Source organism: Scardinius erythrophthalmus (genome assembly GCF_964197995.2).
Source record: "Scardinius erythrophthalmus genome assembly, chromosome: 17".
Taxonomy (NCBI): Eukaryota; Metazoa; Chordata; class Actinopteri; order Cypriniformes; family Leuciscidae; genus Scardinius; species Scardinius erythrophthalmus.
The window spans coordinates 23611144-23636006 of NC_138237.1; the positions used below are offsets into that span (position 1 = coordinate 23611144).

Below are 24863 nucleotides of genomic sequence, written 5' to 3' on the forward strand. Positions count from 1 at the left end.
TTCATTTACGAAAGCCACTGAACAATTTATGAGCCTAAGAGAACGAAAAGCAGAGGACCATGAGCTTCCATTTTCCGTGGAACAAAATCTATTCTTGTCTTTAAACTTGCTTCAAACTACATTTATAATATTATACAAGTGTTCAACCGTTATAATTACTTAACCAGCACCAGGCATCAAATGTCTTTTCAAGAAAACTAAATTGTGAACCTTAGTATATATATATATATATATATATATATATATATATATATATATATATATATATATATATATATATATATATATATATATATATATGACAAAATCCTAATTAAATGATCCAAAGGATGGACTAGTACAACCTGGTCAGATGGTCAAATTATACATTTTTTGAGTCTCAATGAAGTTTTGCCATATACTTTTTGCAGAATCTGTTGTTTAGCACTGTTTTTAAATAACAGCAAGAAATAATTTTTGTTTTTACTATGTACTATTTAACATAACCAACATGCATCAATTCCACAAGATAATATAAAATCCGAATTTACACAAATTACTTACAGTAAAAAATTACTTTCTTCATCAGTATTTTTTCTTGTTTTCCAGTAATAAAAAACACAATAAAATACATACAATTTTGAGACTTGTTTTTGGAAATATTTCTTGAAATAGGCCTTCATGCATTTTCCCTTAAATTGAATATTACTGCTAACTCACAAACATATTTGTTCAATTACAAAATCTCTATGAATGTCATGCAAGCGATGTTAACCGTTGTAGAACTTCATCCAGAACTAGAAACGACCTTTCTACTCTTTGGTATTTTTACCTGTCAAGAAGAAGCAAAGCGAGCTTGGCATCCGTTTTCCTACACCTTGAAACTCTCAACTCCCTCCAGTGATGAAATACTTTGCCAGTGTTTAGCCTACTCTCCTTTTGACTTTTTTTTTCTGTCGCCTTTTGGTCTCCTTATTTTATTCTTCATAATCCTTACGTTTGGCTGTGTATGCAGGGAAATCGCAAACGTAAACATTTCGCAATGAACGCTACAAATTCATGTACTTCCGGCTTCCCATATATGGACTTCATATATGATGAAAGCCACTTCTGATTGGTTGAAACAAACAAACTAACCGCAGCCTGCGTAAACAAAATACCGATTTATACACTGATCAAGTGGATTTATACCGTTTACAGAGACAAGGGCAGCTCTTATTCCAACGGTATCTTTCAGGGAGTCGCATACAATTGTGGAACTTAATGAAAACTCGCAATTTAATTAAGTGAGACTTGGATTATGATCATCTGTGTTCAATGGAGTGTTTGTGGATCAACTGTTGAAATGGTAGTAATGCTGACCAGAGCATGATGGTGCTGTAGTATAGCCTATCCACTGAGCCTAACAGACTGATAGGCCTAATGTTGGTAGGAGTCCCTTTTTTTGCTAACAGCATAAGGGCCAAAGAAGCAGATGGAACTCAAAGTGTCAGTTGAGTCATATAACCTAAAGAAATTAATTAGGCTATAGACCTCCTTGGGGTAAACAGTTCCAGCCATGGGCATGTATTTTGTAAAAATGACTCTGCTGGCAGAGGACCAAATGATTTTAAATGTGGTTTTAGCATCAGCATTAAGCATTACAGCATGCAGTGTAAGCCAAGCGAATTCTAAAGCGATCATGAGGCCATCCCAAGAGATTGTTTCGGAAAAAGTTTAGCAGGGATCATTGCTTTGGTTCGTCATAACCAACCTACAGAGAGAATTTAGACAGATTCCCTACGGCCCAAACCTTGAAATGAAACTTCAAAACTAATGAAGTCTATTCAAGGATAAATCCAACCTGTAAACAACTTCAGCTTTAAGGCAGCAAAATTACATAGTGATGTTCTAACAGCCTATTGTGGATTTTATGTGCATGCAGAGAAGCACCAACATGAGCTCCAACATCCATCCATCCACCCATCCGCATGCCTATCTCTGTTTGTCTATTTCTTTGTCTCACTGTCTGTCTATCTAATGTGTAACATTTTCACCGGGGTAATTGTCTGGTGTTTCTTTTTCTTACTGCTTCAGAGACAGGTTAAGAGCAGATACTGTTTTGAGACTGATATTTTCCACATTGTGCATGTGTTCATGATTATGTATCTCAGGTTCTCAGCGATACATAATTTGTAGCACTTGGCTGTCTTATTGACAAAGTTTTAACAAATTATGACTGACATGACTTATTCATCTCGGCGCTGCAGATGTTTGCCGCATTGCTACCCAAGACTGACTGTTTATGCTCCCTGTGATGATCGTTTTGCAGGAGGGTTTGTCTCCATGGTAATTGCATTAAATCACAATGGAACTGCAGGGAAATGTCTGTTTACACATTCATACAGACTGTCAATTTGAGGGTTTTGTAGACAATATAATACATATTCATCTGTGTCTGGTAAAACACACTGTAATCATACAAAACTTTGTACAGATTCTTTCTACAGGATCCTTTGTAATCTTATAGTGTCATGTGGCTTTATTTTATAAGACACGTGTTATATTTTATATATATATATATATATATATATATATATATATATATATATATATATATATATATATATATATATATATATATATATATATATATATATATAAACATTTAGAATTCTTGCCAAGCTTACAGATGGAAAAAAGAGACAAGTTCATACCACTGAGAAGTAAAGAAAAAAGAATCATGATCATCCATGAAACATGCACTCCATCTGCTGGGTGAAGCACATCAGGGCAGACAAAACTACAAGTTATGGTTATGAAATGAAAGCCGAAGTGTGTCATTTTACTATCTTAAAATCTCCTGCAACAATTTCTTCTCTTGCGTGTCAGTCTCTGACGCCGTTCACGTGAGCACCACGACACGTGCGTGTGATGCTGACGCAGAAGCCGGCCAATACTAAGGCTGAATCCGAAATTGCCCCCACCCTCAAAAAGGGCATTATTTGAAGGGACAGCCATTTGTAGTGGTGTCCGAAACCATAGTGGATGTTATGGTGTGCACTTATTCTATCCCACATTGCACCGCATTAACGAGCGTATAGCCGACGTACGCTCACTCGTTTTCGTTCACTCCTTTAAGTGGACTAACGTAGGGAATAGTGAATGAGGGTTTAGGGAGCGATTTCGGATTCAGCCTTAAAGGCCCGTTCACACCAAGGACGATAACTATAAAGGCCCGTTCACACCAAGGACGATAACTATAAAGATAACGATAAAGATATAATTCTAAAAATCGTTCTCCATATTAAAGAATAACAGAGTTCACACCACAACTATAACGATAAAGATATGAGGAACGATATCGTTGGGATCACTTTCAGAACGATTTTTTTCCAGCTGTCAAACGATAAAACACTGACAGCCAATCAGAATCCATTCTAATTTAAAGGTCTCGCGCATTTAAAATGGGGCGCGCGCGCGCGTGCTTAGAATAAAAAGACCGTTATCGGTCGTTGGTGTGGACGCATATATAGTTATCTTTATCGTTATCTTTATAGTTATCGTGCTTGATGTGAAGACGCAGAACCCATAAGCGCTGCACTGTTTACAACGTGAATGGCGTCAGAGACTGACATGGCAGAGAAGAAATTGTTGAATAAAATCGTTGCATAATAAAATTCATAAAATCTTTTTTTTTTGCGCACAATAAGTATTCTCTTCACTACATAAAATTAAGGTTGAACCACTGTAGTCACATGGCCTATTTTAACGTTGTCTTTACTAACTTTCTGGACCTCGAAAGTGGTAATAACGTTGCCGTCTACAGGGGGATCAGAAAGCTCTCGGATTTCATCAAAAATATCTTCATTTGTGTTCCTAAGATGAACAAGGGTCTTACGGTTTGGAACGACATAAGGTTGAGTAGAATTTTCATTTTTGGGTGAACTATCCCTTTAATGCTAAAGGAATTGACTCAAAGGAAATTTCTGTTGCATGCGTTGTAACCTACACAACGTGCTCTAACATTTACATCGAATCTAAGAATAAACACAAAACACCAAGACTGAAACAGATATAGAATTTATTTAACCATGAGTAGGAAAAAAATACATAGGTGTAAAGGAAACAAGCTGACCCTGTTATAAACACATCACTACTCAGAGAACCAAGAGAACTGGAGAAACCGTGAAATCCAAAACGCTTGTTTACCATTAGGTTTTTATCCCCAACACTTAATATTGAATTAAAAACAGCTGCCATTATTTGATTTTCTATTATTAAATATCTATAATCTTTTACCATATATATGTGTATTTATTTATTTATATATATATATATATGCAACATTCTTATTTGAAACATTGTGCAAGTGTTATGCTGGTATTCCATAAATGGTAAACAAGAGTTGGTCCAGTGCATTATATAGTGACATTACCTAAATACTTATTGACTCTCAGCTGATTCAACCACAATCCTGACCATTGAACTACTACCCCTACTGACAGAGAAAAGTCGACTATGAAACAGGAAAAGGAAATTAAAAGGATTTCTACGGTGAAGCCAGAAACATCTGCTCAAGTGGATCAGAAAAGGGGGGATGGATGCAAGCAATTATTGCCAAGTTGAGCACGTTGACGTGATTAGCATTATGTCGTTTTTGCTTGTCGTGCACAAGACACCACCTGAAACCACTGTCTTTGACCCAAAGGAAACAAAAACGTCTCTGAACAATATGGTGATGGCAACAATATCTAAACATGCACAATTTATTATTAGTGACTGTTTTTCAGAGATCAGTGACACTGAGATGTGCACAGAACACAAGGAGGGAGAACAAGAACACTTAAAAAAAAAAAAGTCTCATCTCATCCTACTCAGCCTTACTTTCTCCTGGAGAGCGGTAGCAACAAAACACCTAAAAAAAAAATAAAAAAAAGAGAGAAAGAGAGAGATAGAAAGAAAGAAAGAGATAGAGAGACTGCTATTCTTGCCACAAACCAAAAACATTTGCACGCTTTAAACTAACTGGCTCTCAAACCAGGTGAAATGCCACATAAAGCTCAGGGTCAAAGTTGGAATTGTTTGGTGACAAAATGACAAAGCTCTTTATTTCTCTGTGACTTTACTATTTCATTGACGTATCTTTTTCTCAAAAGTTTCTTGAAGTGAAGGTTAGCAACAATATAAATCTATAATTCAGTGTGCCAACATTTTTACAAAAAATTTGGTTTTGAGTATTACAAAACAAAAGCAAAATGAAAATGACAAAAACTATTAGATATAATACACACATCAACACAATTCATGTCAAAGAAAGGAAACGTGATACATTATTTATTCACACTTTACAAAAATCTTTTTACTACAACACCATCAGCAATCCAATATAACCAGACAAGTTGCTTCCAATTAAAAACAACCAGAAGAAAACAAAAACGGACAGATAATGTGAGGAATAAAAAGGGACACCAAAAGGGGAACTATAAGATGGTCCTCCCCAGTTCATCTATTTACTCTTGCTTGATAAAAGCCATTAAAATTGACCTCTGCCTCATGGCAAAAGTATGTTTTCTTTTCTTTTCTTTTCTCTTTTTAAAAAGCAATGAGTAGCTGCACCAGTGATCTACAATAAGTGCTTGTCAGTCCATTCGATTTTTTAAAACATGACAAATTCGAGAGGGAGGGAGAAACGAAAAACAAATTGGCTTTGAGAGCACGCAGCAAGAAAACGACGCAGCGCTATCGCAACGCCACCGTAGACGAAGTTAAAAGTCAGACCGCGCTACAGGAACGGTACTCTGGCCTTGCGTTTAGAGCAGAAAACCTACAAAAATCACCACGTACGTTTTCATCAGGTCAGAGAACAGGCTTTACAGTAGTAGATCGAGCTTTACACTTGGCCTTGTGGCAGAATGCATTAGATGGCACGACACGAGGAGATAACCGTAGTCTAGCAGGAAGTGAAATACAGAACGAGATCCGAACGAATAGAGAAATACACAAGCAAAAATATACGGTTAAAGTGAATTGCCTGAGTCGAGTGGGAGGAAGTGGCAGTAAATAGAGGATGCAAATGGAAGGAGAAAAAAAAATTTTGGGAGGAATGGTGGAACTACATGAGAATGATCACGAGCCCAGATCGGCACAGCAGAAACACTCACTTTACTCGACATTGTAGACACCCAAAAAGAAAAAGAAAAAGAAAAACATAAATGAGGATATTGTATAAGTAGATTGAGGCTGTTCAGGTGTTCACTGATAGCACTGGCAGTGCGCTTAGAGAAACGAATCAGTGAGGCACAATGTCACGTGTTCTTGAATATCAAAGTGGGTAACAGGACCACAGATATCTGCCTCAGTGGAATACATCCAAAATAATAATAACAAAAAAAAAAAAAAAAAAAAAACCTGGTACACTGGATAAAAATGGGAACCTGGACAAGTGCAACTTTACACAGCAGATACCTGAAAAAAATTATTTTACACACGCTGGTCTTTTGAATGTTCATTAGGATGAACATCTAAAAATGATAGAAATTTCGCTTTCATTTACAATACAATCATTTTCATCCAAATCTAAAAGTGTACGTACAAAAAAAAAAAAAAAAAAAAGGAAAGAAAAAAAATAGATGCAGTAGATCAGGACATTTGTTGCTTGTATACAATCATGTAGAGAAAAAAAAAATTAAAAAAAAAAAAATAATAATAATTAGGAGTGAACTGGAGTCTCGCCTGGGCGAAGCGTCTACTGGTGACATTGAGGGTTTAATTTATCCGTCTATGAGTGAGATGTGCTTTTCTTTGCCCATTCTAGCATATTCTCGCCATCTTAACGTGATCTCCTGCTAAACTCCCTCAGGTGCAAAGGCTACGGTCACTGGCGTTTGCTAAAACACAGCTGGCCCTTTCCAGATGATTTCCCTTAATTGAAACTCTTGCTCGGCTGTACGCACCAGATCTGCGGGCACCTCAGCTCAAGGAGGGCTCTATGGCACATGAAGCTTGACAACTTCATAACTAGGCCATTTTGGCTCTTGAAATGTTGCTTTCTTAAAAGCATGAGTAAAAAAAAAAAAAAAAAAAAAAAAAAAAAAAGGTACATCAATTGCTCTGGCATCCAACGGACTAAATGAGACGGGCAAAGGCCCAGTAGGTGATGGTGGGCCGCGCAAACCTGTCACTGGTGTACAGCTAGAGCGCGAGGCAGATCATCCGTGGAGAGGCCTCAGCACCATTGAGTGCAAACGTGAGAGTTCGGCCCGCTCTCTTTACACATTAAAAGCCCTTTTTTAAAGGGTTGCTCCTGGAGATCGTACTCTCTGGCCTAAGCTGGTGAAATTCGTTTTTTTCCTGTCTTCAAATTCAGCTGCTCGCTCTAAACTGGCCTCATTATAGCATGATCCAAATTATGCATTTCATGATATTTCGCTTGAGCTGGCCTCCCTGCATGTTTCAAATATATTGCCATTTAGTTATTTATATAAAACAAACTTTTTTTCCTGTCTTAAGGTAAAACTTACATGATCACTTGGGGCCCCTTAGGGTTTTGAAAAAAAAAAAAAAAAAAAAGTACAGAATGGTAACTTGTGCCCAGAAACGGAGGGAGATAATTAAACAAAAAGAAAAAGTGTGTGAGAGGTGGTATAGATAAGACTGACAAAAGTGTCTGCTTCAGTTAAAATCCATGGGAATAAAAGTTTGCCATACCCCATCTCCTCATAAGAGATTCAGATTTATACACAACAGCCCGTTGCCTCGTTCCCTCGCCACCGAGAGAGCAAAAGGGCCGGAGCTCCCCCTGCTGGCTCGGAGAACTACCTGCGACCAGGCAGATGAATGCCGTTGACAGCAGGCGGGTAGGGCAGGAGCAGCTCCAGTTGTGCAAACAGGGAGAAGTGATCAGAGGGGATGTGAGGATGGGGGCAGCCAGTGATACTGTTCTCGTGGAGCCAGTGGGGGTCCAGGGGACCCAGTACACCCAGCACGTTGAGCAAAGGTTGAGAGTAGAAGATGTAGTCAATGATGCCCTGAAAAAAGAAAAACAACATTACAATTGAGCCATTGATGGTTTTAAACTTTAACATGAAGATTAAATATGGCTAATTTTTCTTTAAGCAAATGTTTGCGCTCTATAACAAGTTTATTTGCTTTATTAAAGGCCAAACTGGTCTTGAACAAAATATCTGTAGCAAGGACTGAATGAAAGGGCAAATTCATTCTCAGACAGTAGGTGGCGCTTATGGAAGAGCAACGGTATATAATACAATACATGTTATAATTAAAGTATTAATAGAAAATGATTATTTTTTACTTTATTTTACAGAACAACAGTAAAATCACAATACTAACATTTATTTATAATTGAGCTTATTTTTGGTAGGAAACCACAGAAACACCAAATCGCTTCTCTTGGTTGACAACAACAGATTTATAAACAATTCTCATGACAAATGTTGCAATCCCAAATGCAAATTATAGGCGTTAAATTGAGTACTTGAGTAGCATTTACTGTGAATCAAAACTGAAAGCAGTGCTGGTGCAGTACTCTGAAACACAGCACGTCAGACTATATATTTATATAATTACATCACAACCGCTGTGATCACACTAAGCCATCTCACATTCTCACCAACATGCATGGTCGCAATTAATAAAAAAAGCAACGTTTCAGTTGCATGTCAACGTTCATACAATGTAAAAGAACTCAAATCTGTACTGGCGCTCTGTCTGAAGCTGATTTCTGTGCGAGTGTTTTGGGTTTACAGGGCTCCTATACATCCATTTCAAAAGTCCATACTTTTCCAGGCTCAAATCTCCAAACCTCTCTGTAGAGTTTTTCAGACCAAATTTAAATGATTAATATTGCATTGTTTTTAGCATTATATTTGGTATATAATAGTCAACTCAATTTTTTTTTCATGGGTTCTCTCAAAGTAATAACGTACTTAAATGAGAAGAAACCTTAAATGCTTTAAACCCCAAGTATATTCAACAGTTTGATGCTGCAATTGTGGTTTGATGTTGCATGAACACCAAAGTGCAAAAGTACACTCTGAATAAGATGATCATTTGCTGGTTTGAACGGCACATTCATACAAAAGACTCGCCTATGGTAAAGAAACCAGTTAACAGCTTAAAAAAAAGTTTGGCACAGTGAAAATGTGCACCTTGAATTAATTCGGTTGTGTTCAACAAACACTAAACTTTTGTGATGAATATTTTTAATTTTATATTTTAGAATAGGGCATATTTTTTCCATGCTCTTTCTTTTTTCCCCCCATACTTATCTGCATAAAGCCTAATGGTTTAAAAGCACTTGAATAAATGAGATTATATACTGTAACACTTGCCAAAGGATGCCAGGGGAAAAAATAAGATGCAGCATTAATTGCAATAAATCATTTAACGTTAAACAGAAAAAAATAATAAAAAATTAACATTAATTTAGACAGCCCTTGCATATTTTACGTACGCATGTGTGATTTTGCAGATATATAAACAAGGAATACAGTGAAACAGTGTTTCCCCTACCATTGTTTTTTTTCCCCTACCAAAACTACCCCAGCCCCCCCTGAATGACAAATATATATATATATATATATATATATATATATATATATATATATATATAAAAAGACGCGCAAGCTCTATGTAGTAACTTTAGCAGCTATGATTTTCGCGAAATATCTGTTCAGTACACTTGAAATCAAATCGCAATAGACTAGTGTGAATATTAAATACGAATCCTACATGTTCTGTGTGAATGAATCCACTCACATTTCATTTACCACACACAAGCACGTGAGACGCTCAAGCGGTTTTTTTTGCTTATGAGGACACGAATACATGAACTTCCTCTCCAGACCCTAGATCCACTCTGAAAGTCACTTTGTGAGCATTGAACTATCGTCATGTCAAACACAGAAACTCAAAGGTCTTCATGGCAAACCGTCAAAATAAGTTTGTTTAACTTGACAGAAATATTACTGTTGTACAGTAAAATTTAGATACATCTCAATGTAGTAATACTAACACTAATACAAATAAATTATGATCAAAACTTTATTTAATGAATAATACATTTTTCTTCCATGTTTTAACTGTAACAGTAAAGCTCATTGTGCAGCATGTTGTTTGAAAAAAAGTTGCTTAATTTCATGTGATTAAAAGAAATTGAATAAATGTTGTCTTCATCTGATTAGCAGAAGAAAAAAATAATTTGTGTGAAAAAAAAAAAACATTTCATAGAATTTTTTTTAAAAATATTGTATAAGTTTAATAATTGTTTATAATAAAAGTTTCATGATTTCAATTAATTAGACATGATTTGATTACAAAAAATTTTACACTACGCATCCATAACACGCCCGCTCCGCGACACTAGTTTCGGGAATCTACCACCCCCCCTAAAATAAATCCTAGAGGAAACACTGTGTGAAAGATTTTCATTATGTTAATGTAATTTATTATTATATTATTATTGTTATTTAGAAATTTATTTATTACACATACGGGATTTATTTGTATCACAATATTATGAACTCTTGCGGCCAAAAAGTCAGGAAAAAAACTGATACAGTGAAAGCCCCAGTTTAGCCTTTTAAAGTTTTAGAAAACAAATGAAAACCTTCTAAAACAAACCTTAAAGTCAAAGGTGTAGTTGGTGTAAGGCATCAGGCCGTTCTCATAGGCACTCTTCAGCTTGAAGCCGTGCGTGATCCTGGTGCTGGAGGTGCCGTTCTTGCCGTTGCAGTTGAAGTTGGTCAAGCTGTCAATGTATCGCAGCTCTTTGAAGTCCTTGTGGGTGCTGTCCACACCACCTGTGCTCAGGTACTCCACCACACCTGTGTGTGCACCAAAACCTCCATCAGGAACAGAGCAAGAAGGAAAATCAAATCTCGAAACACTCTGGTACTGGCATACATACCTGAGTCAGGTAGAGAGTTGAGGTCAGCGCACAGGACGAGAGGGATGGCATTGGTTTCCCCAGAAACTGAGGAGAGCTTCAGACTGCGAGTGGCCTTATCCACAATGTTCTTCACTTCAGACAGGAACATCATAGTCTGGACAAGCTTCACATCCGAGTACTCGGGGTCCCAGTGCATATGAGCATTGGCCACCAGGAGGAGCTGTTTCTCCATGCCATGCAGAGACTTTCCAGCTATGGAGCAAAAGAGAGACACTGCTTTAGATACGTGTCCGACCTTAGAGTCTTTGCTCATCAGAGTCTTAGCATCAATGAGATACTATTATATTTCTTGATATTTTGAATTAGTTTCTAATTTCATTTTCGGTTATCATTTTAAATTTTAGTTTGTTTTGTTTCTTTTCTTTGTTTTTATAGATCTGTCTAAATACTTTTTAATTTTTCATTTTAGTATATCAAGTAATCTAAATGAAAGAAATGTTGTCTTGGTCTTGTTTTATATTTAAAACAAGACTAAGACAATGTACAATTAATTAGAAAGCACAATTAATTAGAGCTGCACGATTCTGGCTAAATTGAGAACCACAATTTTTGTTTCAAATAGAGATCACGATTCTCCCATGATTCTGAACAGATAACAAAAAGTAATTTACTAGAGGTTCTGACAATGTCAATTGCTGCAGTCTATTTAAAAATGTGTAGTTTTAATAAATAAATAAAAATCTGTTTGAATGATTCAAAATAATCAAATTCTCCACTTGTTTCATTACTGGATGAACTAATCTTTTGAATGAATAATTTACTGACAAATACAAAATTTAACGGTCACTTGTCGCCACCTACAGGTGTAACGATGTAATGATAAAAGTTTTATTTTAAGCACCGAATTACTTACACAAGTTGACTTTTAAATCGCTACCATAGACATCAGTGTTTATATTGGAACTAAACTTATCTCAGTAACAGAAATAACGATACGGTGTGATTGTAAAGACTTTTGTGAAGCTGTTTCATACCTATGTATATGACAACTGCTCTTTCTTGGTCAGTGGCAGCGTCAACACAGTAAGGCTGCTCCGATCAGGATTTTTCAGGTCGATCACAGGAAGCAGTATCGGCCGATACCGATCACCAATACAGATCATGGGGTCTATTTGAAGCCTTCTTTTTCTTTTTATCATGTAGCATTATTTATAGGGATGATCAGGATCTTAAAGACATTAATTCAGGACTTGAATTTCATTTTGGAAAATGGGGGGAAATTCCCCCCTTAAGTGATTCTTTTGGGGGGATTTTTTTTTTTTTTTTAAGGAGTATGTTGGTGGTGGGGGACTTTTTTTTTTTTTTTTTTAATTACAATTCTCTCACCTGAACATTGATCAAATGTTTGTTTTTACGATAGGGCAATTTTGTTGCACAATAGCTTACACAGCACAAGCCTGATATCAAACTTTGAATTACATTTACTAAAAAGACAAAGTAAGCAGTCAGTAATAAAATGAGAACAAATAAACAAATTACAAGCAGTAGCACAAATAAATGCAATAAAGATACAAATGAAAAACAGTGCTTTAAGTTTAATTAATAATTGAATAAGGAATCAAATGTAAAATAACACTAGATGGTCTTCCCTGAATAAATTAAATACCAATTAATCCTAACATTTAAAGTCACAAAAGTTATTCAGTCAAGAGCAGCGAGTGATTTCTCTCTCTCTTTTGTTGTTTGATTAACATTAAATGACAGACAGCAACAGGCATCTATAGGCTGCTGCCAGCCTGCCACTTTAAAATCTGATGCACGGTTCCAATATACTGTTAAACATGCATTTTTTTCTAAAACGTTTGTGTTCACTTCAGACATGATCGACTGCGTTTACGTGAATGCTCGACAAGACGGTAATTTTGCACGTGTGCATTTAAACATTAAAGAGCAATTAGCCATGAATATGGAATGATTTTCCGGACATTTTTCAAAAGGAATTACAAATTGTATTTGCAATTGCGTTTTCAAATTGTGGACGCATAAAATGTGACATAATCCAAACGCAAATGCAAATCGCGCATTACCGTTTGCATTTTCGTTTAAGCGAACGCACAGTGACTGCCAAATTTAAAATGGAAATGCAAAGTCCGTTTGCAACTGTGTTTCCCATATCTTACGAGTCTTGACCCTGTCATATTTAAATAGCAATTTCAATTACCAAGTCTGCTTTTTCACTTTCTCAGCGTCGTGTATGTAGCCAGCCAAAACTCAAATGAAATCGCAATTCCCTTAGTATTTCCATTTCCGATGCCTTACACGGAAACCTGTCAATCAGCGTCAAGGGTGGGATTATGCTATGGGGCGTGTTCGTGTTGGGACGTGACGTCACTCACAGTCGACGGTTAAGAGGTGATGCCCTGAACAGACAGACGCCGATTTATTTTAAACAATGGAGGTAGTTGGTGAAATTGTGGAGGACCTTATGATGCTCGCGCAGCAAGTTGATGACAGTACATCCTCTACAGATGTTCTCTTACTCAGAAGCCATTTCATTTTGGATAAGTTAAATGTTTTCGTGGCCTTGACCAACATCAACATCAGTAATGTTGTCTTCGCCAACCTCAGTGAAGTAGCTAATAATAGGCTTTTTGTGAAGGACAGGACAACTAAAGAACCTGGACGTCCTTTACTGGACATAGCACAAGAGTTGAGTGTCGGTGCTAGGTCTCACCCCTTCAAATAAGTGTTCTCAATTTGCGAAATTCAATAAAAATGCTGTCTGTTGCAGTTAAACCTGTGTGTGTGTGTGTGTGTGTGTGTGTGTGTGTGTGTCACTAGCGGCGCAGGATTTTTATTGTAGGTGGGCCTCCAGAAAACTGGATGGGCCAGTTAAAATAAGCCAAAAACAAAAAACGGGTTCCCCTTCATCTCCGTTTCAGTGCTTTTCTGCGGCACCGAGGACAGCGACTAACTATACCTGAATTTAATGCGTAGTTAGCATAGGTTTAAAAAAAAAAAAAAAAGGTTTTTTTTTTGCTGCTTTTTTAAGACAATTACAGTTTAATTTAATTTATTGTTTAATAAAATTATAGGCCTATTATTTTTTTAGTTTATTAACAGCAACAACAGCTGTAAAGATGAAGTTGACGATCGTCATCTCCATATAGTGAACGCGCCTATAGAGAGAAATCATAGATTACATAATCAGAGAGTAGCCTTTTTCTTTTCGTTTTAAATTGTTAAAAATACATTTTGGGCTTTCTTAAGATATATTTCATGTCTGTGAGGCATACGTTGAGTTTCGTTAAGGTAGGATGAGATGCGCTCCTGTTCACGAGCAATGCAATGACCGCGCCTCAATGATTTTATTGTCTGCTATATTTCCTTTTTAATTTATTAAATCCAGGCAATAAAAAATTATTGGTTGATAAAAAAAATATTAAAATTAAGATACAATTTCTACAAAACGAAATTCACTTAAAAAGGCTTTCTACAAAACAAAAAGTGGTCAAAATCATGTCTGACCCACATCTCTCGATATATTGCGCATCCTATCTTACTCGTGCGGTTCACTTTTCATAATCAACATAGATGAAAAAATAACATTATAATATTTTAACAAATATGAAACTAAATGAGCTTATTTAATGGCTACAACATGTACAGACTCTCTATTTGTACAAATTGCTGCACATTCATTTTATTCTGAATTTTGCACGCATAAGTTGAAAGGCATTTGTTTGCATGCAGTAAAACATATCTGCAACATTTATCAAGTTCACTGATAATTATTATCACTAATTATTATTATCACTAATTATTATTATCACTTAATGAATAATGTAACAAGGACAAAGCATGTAAACTGCGTTGTTTAGAATTGAATGGATCGCAAATAGATCCGAATGAAGAAACGTACAAAACCATAGTAGAAATGGATGGGCCCGGACCTAAAATGTAGCGCCGCGGCTGGTGTGTGTGTGTGTGTGTGTGTGTGTGTGTGTGTGTGTGTGAGAGAGAGAGAATGTTTGTTCCACTTTACATTTATGGTGTATTCTATTTGTTTAGATTTATGTGGGATTTAATCATTTTAAATTAATCTCAACTGTGAAATGGACAAAAACAAAATTATACATAGGCTACTTTCAGACCAATTAAATCAAACCCAGGTTTTTTTGTGTGTTTAGACAAATAATGTAACAAAAGTCACAAAATTCCATGACACTGAGATAAGGGAGATATGTTTTTTTTGAATGAGGGGAAATATCAAATGAGATCCAAACAGAACCCAAAGACAACATGATGGTTTAAGAAATATTCATTTTAAACTAAACCAAAACCAAATCTTTATCTCAGTGTCATGGAATTTTGTGACTTTTGTTACATTACCTACATCTGTAGAGGATGTACTGTCATCAACTTGCTGCGCGAGCATCAGGTCCTCCACAATTTCACCAACTACCTCCATTGTTTAAAATAAATCGGCGTCTGTCTGTTCAGGGCATCACCTCTTAACCGTCGACTGTGAGTGACGTCACGTCCCAACACGAACACGCCCCATAGCATAATCCCACCCTTGACGCTGATTGACAGGTTTCCGTGTAAGGCATCGGAAATGGAAATACTAAGGGAATTGCGATTTCATTTGAGTTTTGGCTGGCTACATACACGACGCTGAGAAAGTGAAAAAGCAGACTTGGTAATTGAAATTGCTATTTAAATATGACAGGGTCAAGACTCGTTAGATATGGGAAACACAGTTGCAAACGGACTTTGCATTTCCATTTTAAATTTGGCAGTCACTGTGCGTTCGCTTAAACGAAAATGCAAACGGTAATGCGCGAATTGCATTTGCGTTTGGATTATGTCACATTTTATGCGTCCACAATTTGAAAACGCAATTGCAAATACAATTTGCAATTCCTTTTGAATAATGTCCGGAATATCATTCCATACATGAAGAGACCTGAGAGCTGTTTGTGAGGCAGCTTTATGTGCGCGCTCTTTAATTGTGCATGAGCGCACAGTCTCTGAGAGCGCATGAGTGCTGAATGGTTTAAAAATGCTTGAATGTTTAAACTGGCAAGACTTAAAAAGATGTGCAAATTATAAACTTTGGTGACAATGCAACACTGCCCAGCAAGTGACAAGTGTACATCACCTTCAGCATTATTTTATTTTTTTCACCCACGCCGGACAGAGACCGAGACGGCGATGCTGCAAGCAAGTCATACCACACCTCTCACGGCGGGTGCGCGTCTTTTTGCGTCGTCAGAATGAGAACGGTTTCTAAGATCGGCAAATTGAGATATTGATTATCGGCTGATAGCAATCGGTAGCTGATCAATCAGAGCACCCCAGAACACAGATTTGATTGTTTCGCTGTGATTGTCAAAGGTTTAATATACATAGCTGAATCGTTGTCATTCAGGAATAAGATTGCGTGGGTGTTTGAATCGTGATCTTTTATTGATTATTCATGCAGCTCTAAATTAATTATAATCAAGAACTGAAACTATCTTTATGATTGGCTGAGCCATAAAGCAGTTGTAAAGTACTCTTATAAACCCACACGTGACCTCATTACACCATTATTCCTCTATGGCAACCGTTCTGCTAAATGTTGCTGAAAACTGCATTGCTTGGAATAATTATTAGTTATCAAAATTCATTTTGTTGCTGTGTTTAAATTATTAGTGATCTGACATGTTACAAACCACATGTATGATTGTGGTTCTGATTATAAAGTACATGAATCCAAAAGATCACACTGCAATGCTTTTTCTTTTAACAGTGTCAATAATCATGCACTGTAAAAAAGTTTAAAAATATTTGTATATATTCTGTGATTTTATATTTTTGTGTCAGTAAATCATACAAATTTAGAGTACAACTGTAATGTAGAGAAAAGTACAGTGAAAAAGAAAACAGACCAGACTGCTCAATGATCTCTTTCCGCAGCTCTAGTAGTACAGCCACTCCGATGTTGTCCTTTGTCATCACCCTGTTCAACATGGCCTCTGAGCCCTCGGAGTTTGCCATAGCCAGCTGGTTGAACTCCACTGTGTGTTTCTGTACCAGACTGAACCTGCTCAACACAGAAACAGCAAAGTCAGGATGAGTACACAATATGCTAGAACAACTGTTGTTCTAAAAGTCATCTTGCAGTCATTCTACACAATAATACAGTGGTTGTCAATCCTGGGGTACCTATAGAACACCAGGACGAGGATTGAGAAAAAAATAAACTAAAGCCCTGCAGTCTGCTTATTTATGCCAGACTCACTTATCCGTTTTGTAGAAAACGGCACAGCCGTCCACATGTTTGCGGTCAGATTCAGACATAGTCCTGGCTCGGGACTTAGGGCTGAAGAATCCTTCGTAACCCTGTTCCTTTAGCTCCACCAAGAAGTAGTTGTAGTACTGCTCTGTTTCCACTTCCTAATGGGCACAAATGTAACAAATGTGAATGGCTGCATCCAAAAGTCACAAATTTCCCTACTATTCAGTAAACGAAAACAGTATGTGAACATAGTAATGCACAGTACTCAGAAAGGTAAGCAAAAAGCACCCGGACAATCTACTAACTTCCGGCGAGAATCTGAAGTGTGCATATGATGGACACTAAGCAACAGTGAAGCAACGCAACTAAAGCTGGTCACATGATAATGACAACATGACATGTTACATGTCCAGAATTCATTCATACTGCACACATTCATATTATACAAAACATACTTTTTTTAGCTGTTGCAAAGTACTTATTTAAAATAAAATGTTTATATTATTCTTTAAGAAAGTATGTGATTTTGGACACAGGCAATGTTTTTCACACAACCCTAACTGCATCCATAATGGTCAAACTTCTGCCAGATAACTTGTGACTGGATTGAACTGGGATTGGGATAAACTGGTATAACTGTGATAAACAATGTTGTGTCAATGGAATAAACTTCTTTTGAGGAAAGATTGCAACAAGAACTGTGCTTTAAAGCAGGGTTTCTCAAACTCGGTCCTGGAGGGCCACTGTCCTGCACAGTTTAGCTCCAACCCTGATCAAACACCCCTAGCTGTGAGTTTCTAGTGATCCTGAAGACATTTATTAGCTTGCTCAGGTGTGTTTGATCAGGTTGGAGCTAAACTGTGCAGGACAGCAGCCCTCCAGGACCGAGTTTGAGAAACCCTGCTTTAAAGCACAGTTCTCCAGCTCAAGTTATTCATGGGAGTGGGTGACAAACCTGTAGGCTGATGATGTCCGCACTACAGTTGAGGATCTCTTGCATGATGGACTTCTTCCTGTACTCCCAGTTGAGGGCCCAGGAGGGACAGTAGCCATAGAGCTGACGTGTGGCGTACTTATCGCACAGCACGTTGTAGCACATTACAGAGAAAAGCGCTAAAGTACGAAGGGAGAGGAAGCAAAATTTCAGTGAGGATGTCAAAATATTCATTCAACAAGACATAGTTGCTACCATTATTGTTCTTCTCATTAAATAAAATATTGATACAGAATATTACTACACTATAGCATTATATTCAGGGCTCAACAATAAGGACTGCCTGATGGACCCGGACCAGCAAATTTAAACAACTGGCCCAATCGGTCCCGTAAAAAATCCTTAGCATTGACCCTGATATTTGAAGTCATTTCTTCACTTTTATATGGCATTAACCCTTTACAAGTTTCTGGTAACACTTTATTTTACAGTGTCCTTGTTACATATGTTACATGTACTTACCATAGTAATAACAGTAAATTATGCATAATTACAATCCTAATCCTACCCTAACCCTATAGTAAGTACATGTAGTTGCTTAATATTACTCAGTACTTAAATATATAAATTACACTCTAGCAGTGACACCTTAAAATAAAGTGTAACTGAGTTTCTTTCTTCTGTTGAACACAAAAGATTATATTTTTTAAGAATGTTGGTAACCAGACAGTTGATGGGCACCGTTGATTTCCACAGTATTTATTTTTCTTACTATGGAAGTGAATGGGGCCCATTAACTGTTTGATTACAAACATCTTTTAAAATATATTTTGTGTTCAACAGAACAAAGAAACTTACACAGATTTAGAACAACATGAGGGTGAGTAAGTGATGACAATTTTCATTTTTGGGTGAACTATCCCTTTAAGACATTGTGAAATGTTTGCGAATTTGGCAAATTTTGAATCAACAAAGCAGGTCTGTACATTTAAATTCAAATCACAATATGGACTAGTGTCCTTGATTAGTAGACCACAAAGAGACTGCCATTTAAATATCAAGTCTGCATGTTCTGCGTATGCCCAATCACTATAGAAGGACACTTTAAAGTTTACTTTATGAGTCTTTCAACATTTCATTTGGGGGAGGGGAAAAAAAACATTTACTACAAACCATAAAATTAAAAGTTTGGTTAAACTTGAAATTGTATACTAAAACCTGTGCTTCAATGTAATAATTACAGCAAACCTCTGCTGTGAAGCACTTTATTTGACAACAGCAACTGTAAGACTTTAAACAGTCACGTTTCATGAACTCATTTGATAAAATTTGTGTTAATCAAAAAACTTAAAGTTTCAGAAAAATAAAAAGGAAATCATAAGGTCTTATTAATAAATTTAATTTGATTGATTCAATTATGCCTTTTATGCTTATGCTAGATGCTTTTGGGACTGATTTCTTAGGAAATCAAACACAGATGGCTAAAATACCAAGAATATTTCAGTAGGCTATATTACAGAAACAGTGGCTGCAGACAGTCTAATCAAATGTCAGCATTTTGCGGCTTAATTGCAAAACACCTTATCACAAATTCAGAAAGATTTGATTGATAGTGCAACCATAGATCTCATGAAGTTTCTTGTTTTTTTTTTAAAGAATGGTATAAATTGCTGCACCGGGGTAAAGTTGAAGTGAAAGAACAAACGATAGCACATCTGAACTGAAGTGAAAGTCTCACCTGCTGGCCGTGTTCTGTCTGTATCCTGCAGTTGTATCCATGAGCGAGATGGTGGCTGGTCTATGGATACTATGGCCCAAAAAAAAAAGGGTCAGTGAGTGAACCTCTCAAAAACCAAGCAATTACTCAAATGGATATGGTCCGACCGCTGCAATGCCATGCAAGAACACAGTTATAATCCCCACAGTAATTCAGAACAAATCAAAAGAAAGTGTTCAATGAGAGAACAATGCCATGACTCATTTCATTGCATGAAATTAATCTGCACTAAAACAGCATGTACAAGAATTGAAGCTTTTCAGCGATCACTGTACAAGCGGGGCAGCGGTACAAGAGTTGACTCACCACGTTTGGTGCCTGCAAGATTGTCCAGCAGGTAGTTGAGGAGCCGGCGTGTCCCATCAGGCTCTTGGTAGAGGTTCAAGATTTCTTGTGCAAGAGGGTTTCCTACAGAACACAACCAAACATGAAGCATGACAGGAACATGGATAATTACAGAACCAGTACATGGGTCATACTAGAATTGCATTTCCAACTGGATTTCCCTCAAATTCCACTAATTACATAATTGTGAATCTAAGACGAAAAAAAGAAAATAAATTGCATAATAGGGAAAGTAACAAAAAAAAAAATTACTTACAGCATTGCAGTGTGATCTTTTGGATTCATGTACTTTATAATCAGAACCACAATCATACATGTGGTTTGAAACATGTCAGATCTACTAATAATTTAAGCACAGCAAAAAAATGAATTTTGATAACCAACTAAATTTACTTATTTTATAGATACACACTTTTTATAATTAAATGTTGCCTATTTTAAGAAATGAAATAATATATATTAGGCCTACATCACTTTATGGAATGGTGCGTTTTAAAAAGCATACTTTACAGTTCCTATCTAAAAGTGACTGCAATTGTAGAATGACCCAGATAGCAGTCTAAAATAACAGACTAGTGTTATATGCACTTAAAAAAATAGTTACTGTAGAGCAACAAAACATCAACAATTAACTAGGCCCACATGGATTCATATTCTTTGGCCATTGAATGTTTATTATGTCTTTTGTCTAATTTGATTATGCATTTCAGCTACCAATAAGCTCAGTAAAAAAATAAAAAGAACACTTTTACCATGTCTACATCTATTCTGTAGATGTCCCTAAAACCAGCACATACAAAGCAAAATGACCATCTGGGCCTGCACAACTGGAGTTTTATGGGTTATAAAAGGAAGTAGTACCTTTCAAACCCAACGTTTGTAACTGAAAGAGTTTTCCAAGCTCAAAAGGCAGAACTCGTAACTGGTTGTTATTTAAAAGCAGTTCCCTGTGAAACAAACAAAACAAAAGATAAAAATTTGCACGCCATAAAAATAATCATACAGCAATAAGCATCTGAAGCATACAGGGATACAAAATGCTACATTAAATCCAAAGTCAACAGGCCATTTTAGCGTATGAACCCCCATACTGCACAAAACCTATTGCAGCCCAGTGCATTTCAGCTGTTGGATACAATCCCAACCACTTTAAAAGGTACCTAATACAGTAGGCTCCTCTCAGAACATGATTTATAACCATCCACAGCAGTAATCACACTAGCAGAGAAGTGGTAACATATTTCAACCTGTGACAAATGAAATTGATTCAGAGTAAACCACTGTGTCACCCACATATGAGAACAGTGGTGTTCAGAGCTCAGGCCCTGGATGCAAACTAGCATCACCTTTGAAGAATAAGGGACCTAATTAACAATACCCATAAGCTCAACGACTCAAACAAAAGCAAGTATTGGGATTAAAAGGTCTCTGCACACTACCACAATTGCCTTATCCATCTACCTAACATCAAACCACAATCTTTATACAGTGTGCAAATACATAGCCAATTAGCCACCCACCTGAGAGATACCATGTTGCCTAGCTCAGCAGGCAGGCTCCTGATCTTATTGGACGAGAGGTCCAGGTACACCAAGTTGTGTAGTTTGGCAATGTCGGGCGGGATTCGCGAAAGTGAGTTATCACTGATATGAAGAGCAGTGAGGTGGGTAAGGGACCATAATGATGTACTCAAACTTCTCACTTTCCCTGCAAAGACAACAGGACGTAAACATTAAATTGTGCGCTTTGAGACGTGAAAACTGGACATAATTTATATCCACTACTGTAAAGTGACAGGACCGCTTGCATATGTTTTCATGCACATTAAATGATAATCAAAAGTTTTGATTATTTTCATTATTGATTACAGACCTACAATAAAAAAAAAAAAAAATATATTATAAGTTTTAATTAACATTAAATGGCATTATATTACTGCATTATTTATTGGCAAGATTTTAGAAGTGCAACATTGGCTACACCGACAGCCTAAAGGCCAAAGGATATATAGTTCTAAAAAGCATTCTTAATTTAAAAGGTAGCAGAGTCCACACAACAACTTTAACGGCAGAGAGAAACGATATCATTGCAATAACTTTCAGAATGATCCCCCCCCCCCCCCCCCAGCTGATGAACAATAAAAACATTAACAGCCAATCAGAATCAATTCTGCTTTGAAGCAAGTAATTTTGATCAAAGATCATGAGCACTCAATTTATAAAAATAAAAAAAAGATAGGCACAGATAAATCATTTAAAATAAATACTGCAATAGTCTATAAATAATAAGAATAGTCCATTTTAATTTCATGGTGACTTTAACATTATTTCCAGCTTGTCTCAGCACGGAGAACATTACTCGTAGTAAAAAAATGTTCCTTTGGAATAATGAGGACAGATGATTCATGCACAAAGGAGTGCATATCAAAGTAGCAATGAGCCAGAAGTAGCATTTAGAAAATTTACGTAAACTGAGTCTATTTTGATATCATTTGTCTTTGACATGTTGGCCCCCACTGAGAACCCCAACATTACCAACAATCTCCAACTCTGCCCAATATGACTTCTTCCCATTTGCCGCCTCCTCAGTGGACATTATGGTGTACATCCGCCTTGGATCAGGCGGATCATATTTTTCCTTGGGCATCCCTGTAATACTGAAACACAAACACAACAATCACTTTCACTACTGAAAACACCATTACAGAAAATGTATTGCACGTGCACTTTACACATGAGGCTGCTTGAATCCTGACAGGGAACCGAATAGGTGCAACTGTGCAAAGAACAGGTGAAATGCCTAGTGAAAATGACACTGAAAACCCTCTAGGAGTGAGGAGTGAGAACACAAACAAAAACATTTACAAAATCAATAGCCGAGGGGATTTTTCCATTAGAGATGCTCGCACGATACTCGACGTCACTACGCTTCTCAAATTTACATAATGCAGCTTTCAAACGGCGTCGATTAAAACGAACACGAGTACGATTTTAATAGTCTATGGCAAATTAGCAGTCAAATAAAAACTTTGAGCAAAGTTTTATATGAAACTAACACCTATCGCCGGTAAATCCGCGTTCTAGCGCGAGCAGCTGGCACTGTGGGCAAAGGGCTAAGTTACTATATCGAAGCGAATTCGATTTATACCACGTCTGAGTACAATTTTAGTCAGACATGGCACAGAAAGAAAGAAAAAAAAGTCGGCTCATATTACAAATCCCATGAAACAAAGGTGCAACTGAAGTCCTTGCAACTGCACTCCATATAAACACGGCGCCAGTACATTTCCATTACATAACTGTAGCGTTAATCGCTAACTAATCACTTAACCAACAGGCCAGAGGAGCGTCAATTTTGGTCTTTCATCATCGCTGTGCAACTCAACCCAAACAAAAACACCACCACCTCGTGTTTATTTCCCAGAGCCACGTTACAGAGCTAGGACTGCTAGCTGAGCGAGCCTGACTCATGAGGGGAACAAGGCGTCTTAATGAGTCGATTAAGGGCAAGCATTTAGGAAATTAATTGACTTTAAATCGTGCTTGAGACAGATTTGCTGTCTAACTGCTGAAGTGAATTAGTTTGATCGGACCCCCTACAATGTTAGCGCTAACGTTACCCGTTTACAGTAGGGAACCTCTCTTGACAAACATCGACTTAACTTTGCAAGTGCATTTGGGCGATATTAATCGCCTGGAACACACAGAAGTAAACTAATAAGAGGTTTTATGATGTTAATAAATACATTGTGTTAGCTTGTGTAGCTTCCCTACGGACACAGCAGGCTGCTTACATAACCAACAACACAGACCTCAACATTTAAATTCGCTTCGTTGACCATTTCATCCAATCCGTCATAGTTTTCAAAGTGCCCACGCACGCAAAGTGAAAAAATACAGATGAGATCTTACCGATCCTTCATTTCCTCTCTGTTCAGATTGAGCGAATTAGCTTATACGCTAACTGGCTAACAGGCGATTATACATTCACAAAACTAGACCAACACTACGCGCAAAGCAGTAGGAAAGAAACATATTCCCGTGCTTATATACCACTAGATAGAACTGGAACGCCTCAAACGCGTATTCGTTTTACCTGTAAGCTCATACCAGTTCACAAAGACGAGTGCGCGTTTCCTTTGTTTCTGATCCGTTGCTCTTTCTCACTGATGGCAAACAAGCATCATGGCGGCCGTGAGAGTTTCAGGGCGCGATAAGAAGCGCCCCGCTCATTGGCTGTCCCAGAAACGAGCGATCTGATTGGTCCGCTTGCCCACTCGACGCCTCCAAACTGTTTACGCCAGCGAGGCAGGCCAAAAATGAGAGTCACAAAAATAGGTCAATTTTTGCGGATGTTGACAAGTAGAATACAACAAAGATGCAGTTTGCGATAAACGCGCTATATATCATTATGTAATGATAATAGTAATGACAATTGATTAAATAAAATGTAAGAAACACAGTAAGTAAATAGGGGCGTGTTTTGTAACACTTTAAATAGGCTATTTGAAATTGTATAGTGACTGGTAAGAGATGGGTTTGCTTTGCACTGATTTTAATTGCATCGACGTTTATGCGAACTTAAAAATCACACGACTCGTGCAAAATATGCGAATCATTTAATCTCTGTTACTGATGTGAGTTGTACACCA

The 24863-nt window shown here is 37.1% G+C and overlaps 1 protein-coding gene across 1 annotated transcript; it reads right to left on the reverse strand.

The window, feature by feature from the left end:
* Positions 1-7310: 7310 nt before the first annotated feature.
* cnot6a (CCR4-NOT transcription complex, subunit 6a) lies at positions 7311-24405 on the reverse strand. The gene is made up of 12 exons (XM_081391739.1): positions 24308-24405; positions 22747-22868; positions 21733-21919; positions 21074-21159; positions 20174-20275; positions 19829-19897; positions 18112-18269; positions 17160-17314; positions 16807-16961; positions 10889-11122; positions 10603-10805; positions 7311-7988 (listed from the first exon to the last, which is right to left on the reverse strand). Exons 2-12 carry the CDS (start codon positions 22856-22858, stop codon positions 7776-7778), a joined length of 1674 nt encoding a protein of 557 aa, XP_081247865.1. The 5' UTR covers positions 22859-22868; positions 24308-24405; the 3' UTR covers positions 7311-7775.
* Positions 24406-24863: the final 458 nt, after the last annotated feature.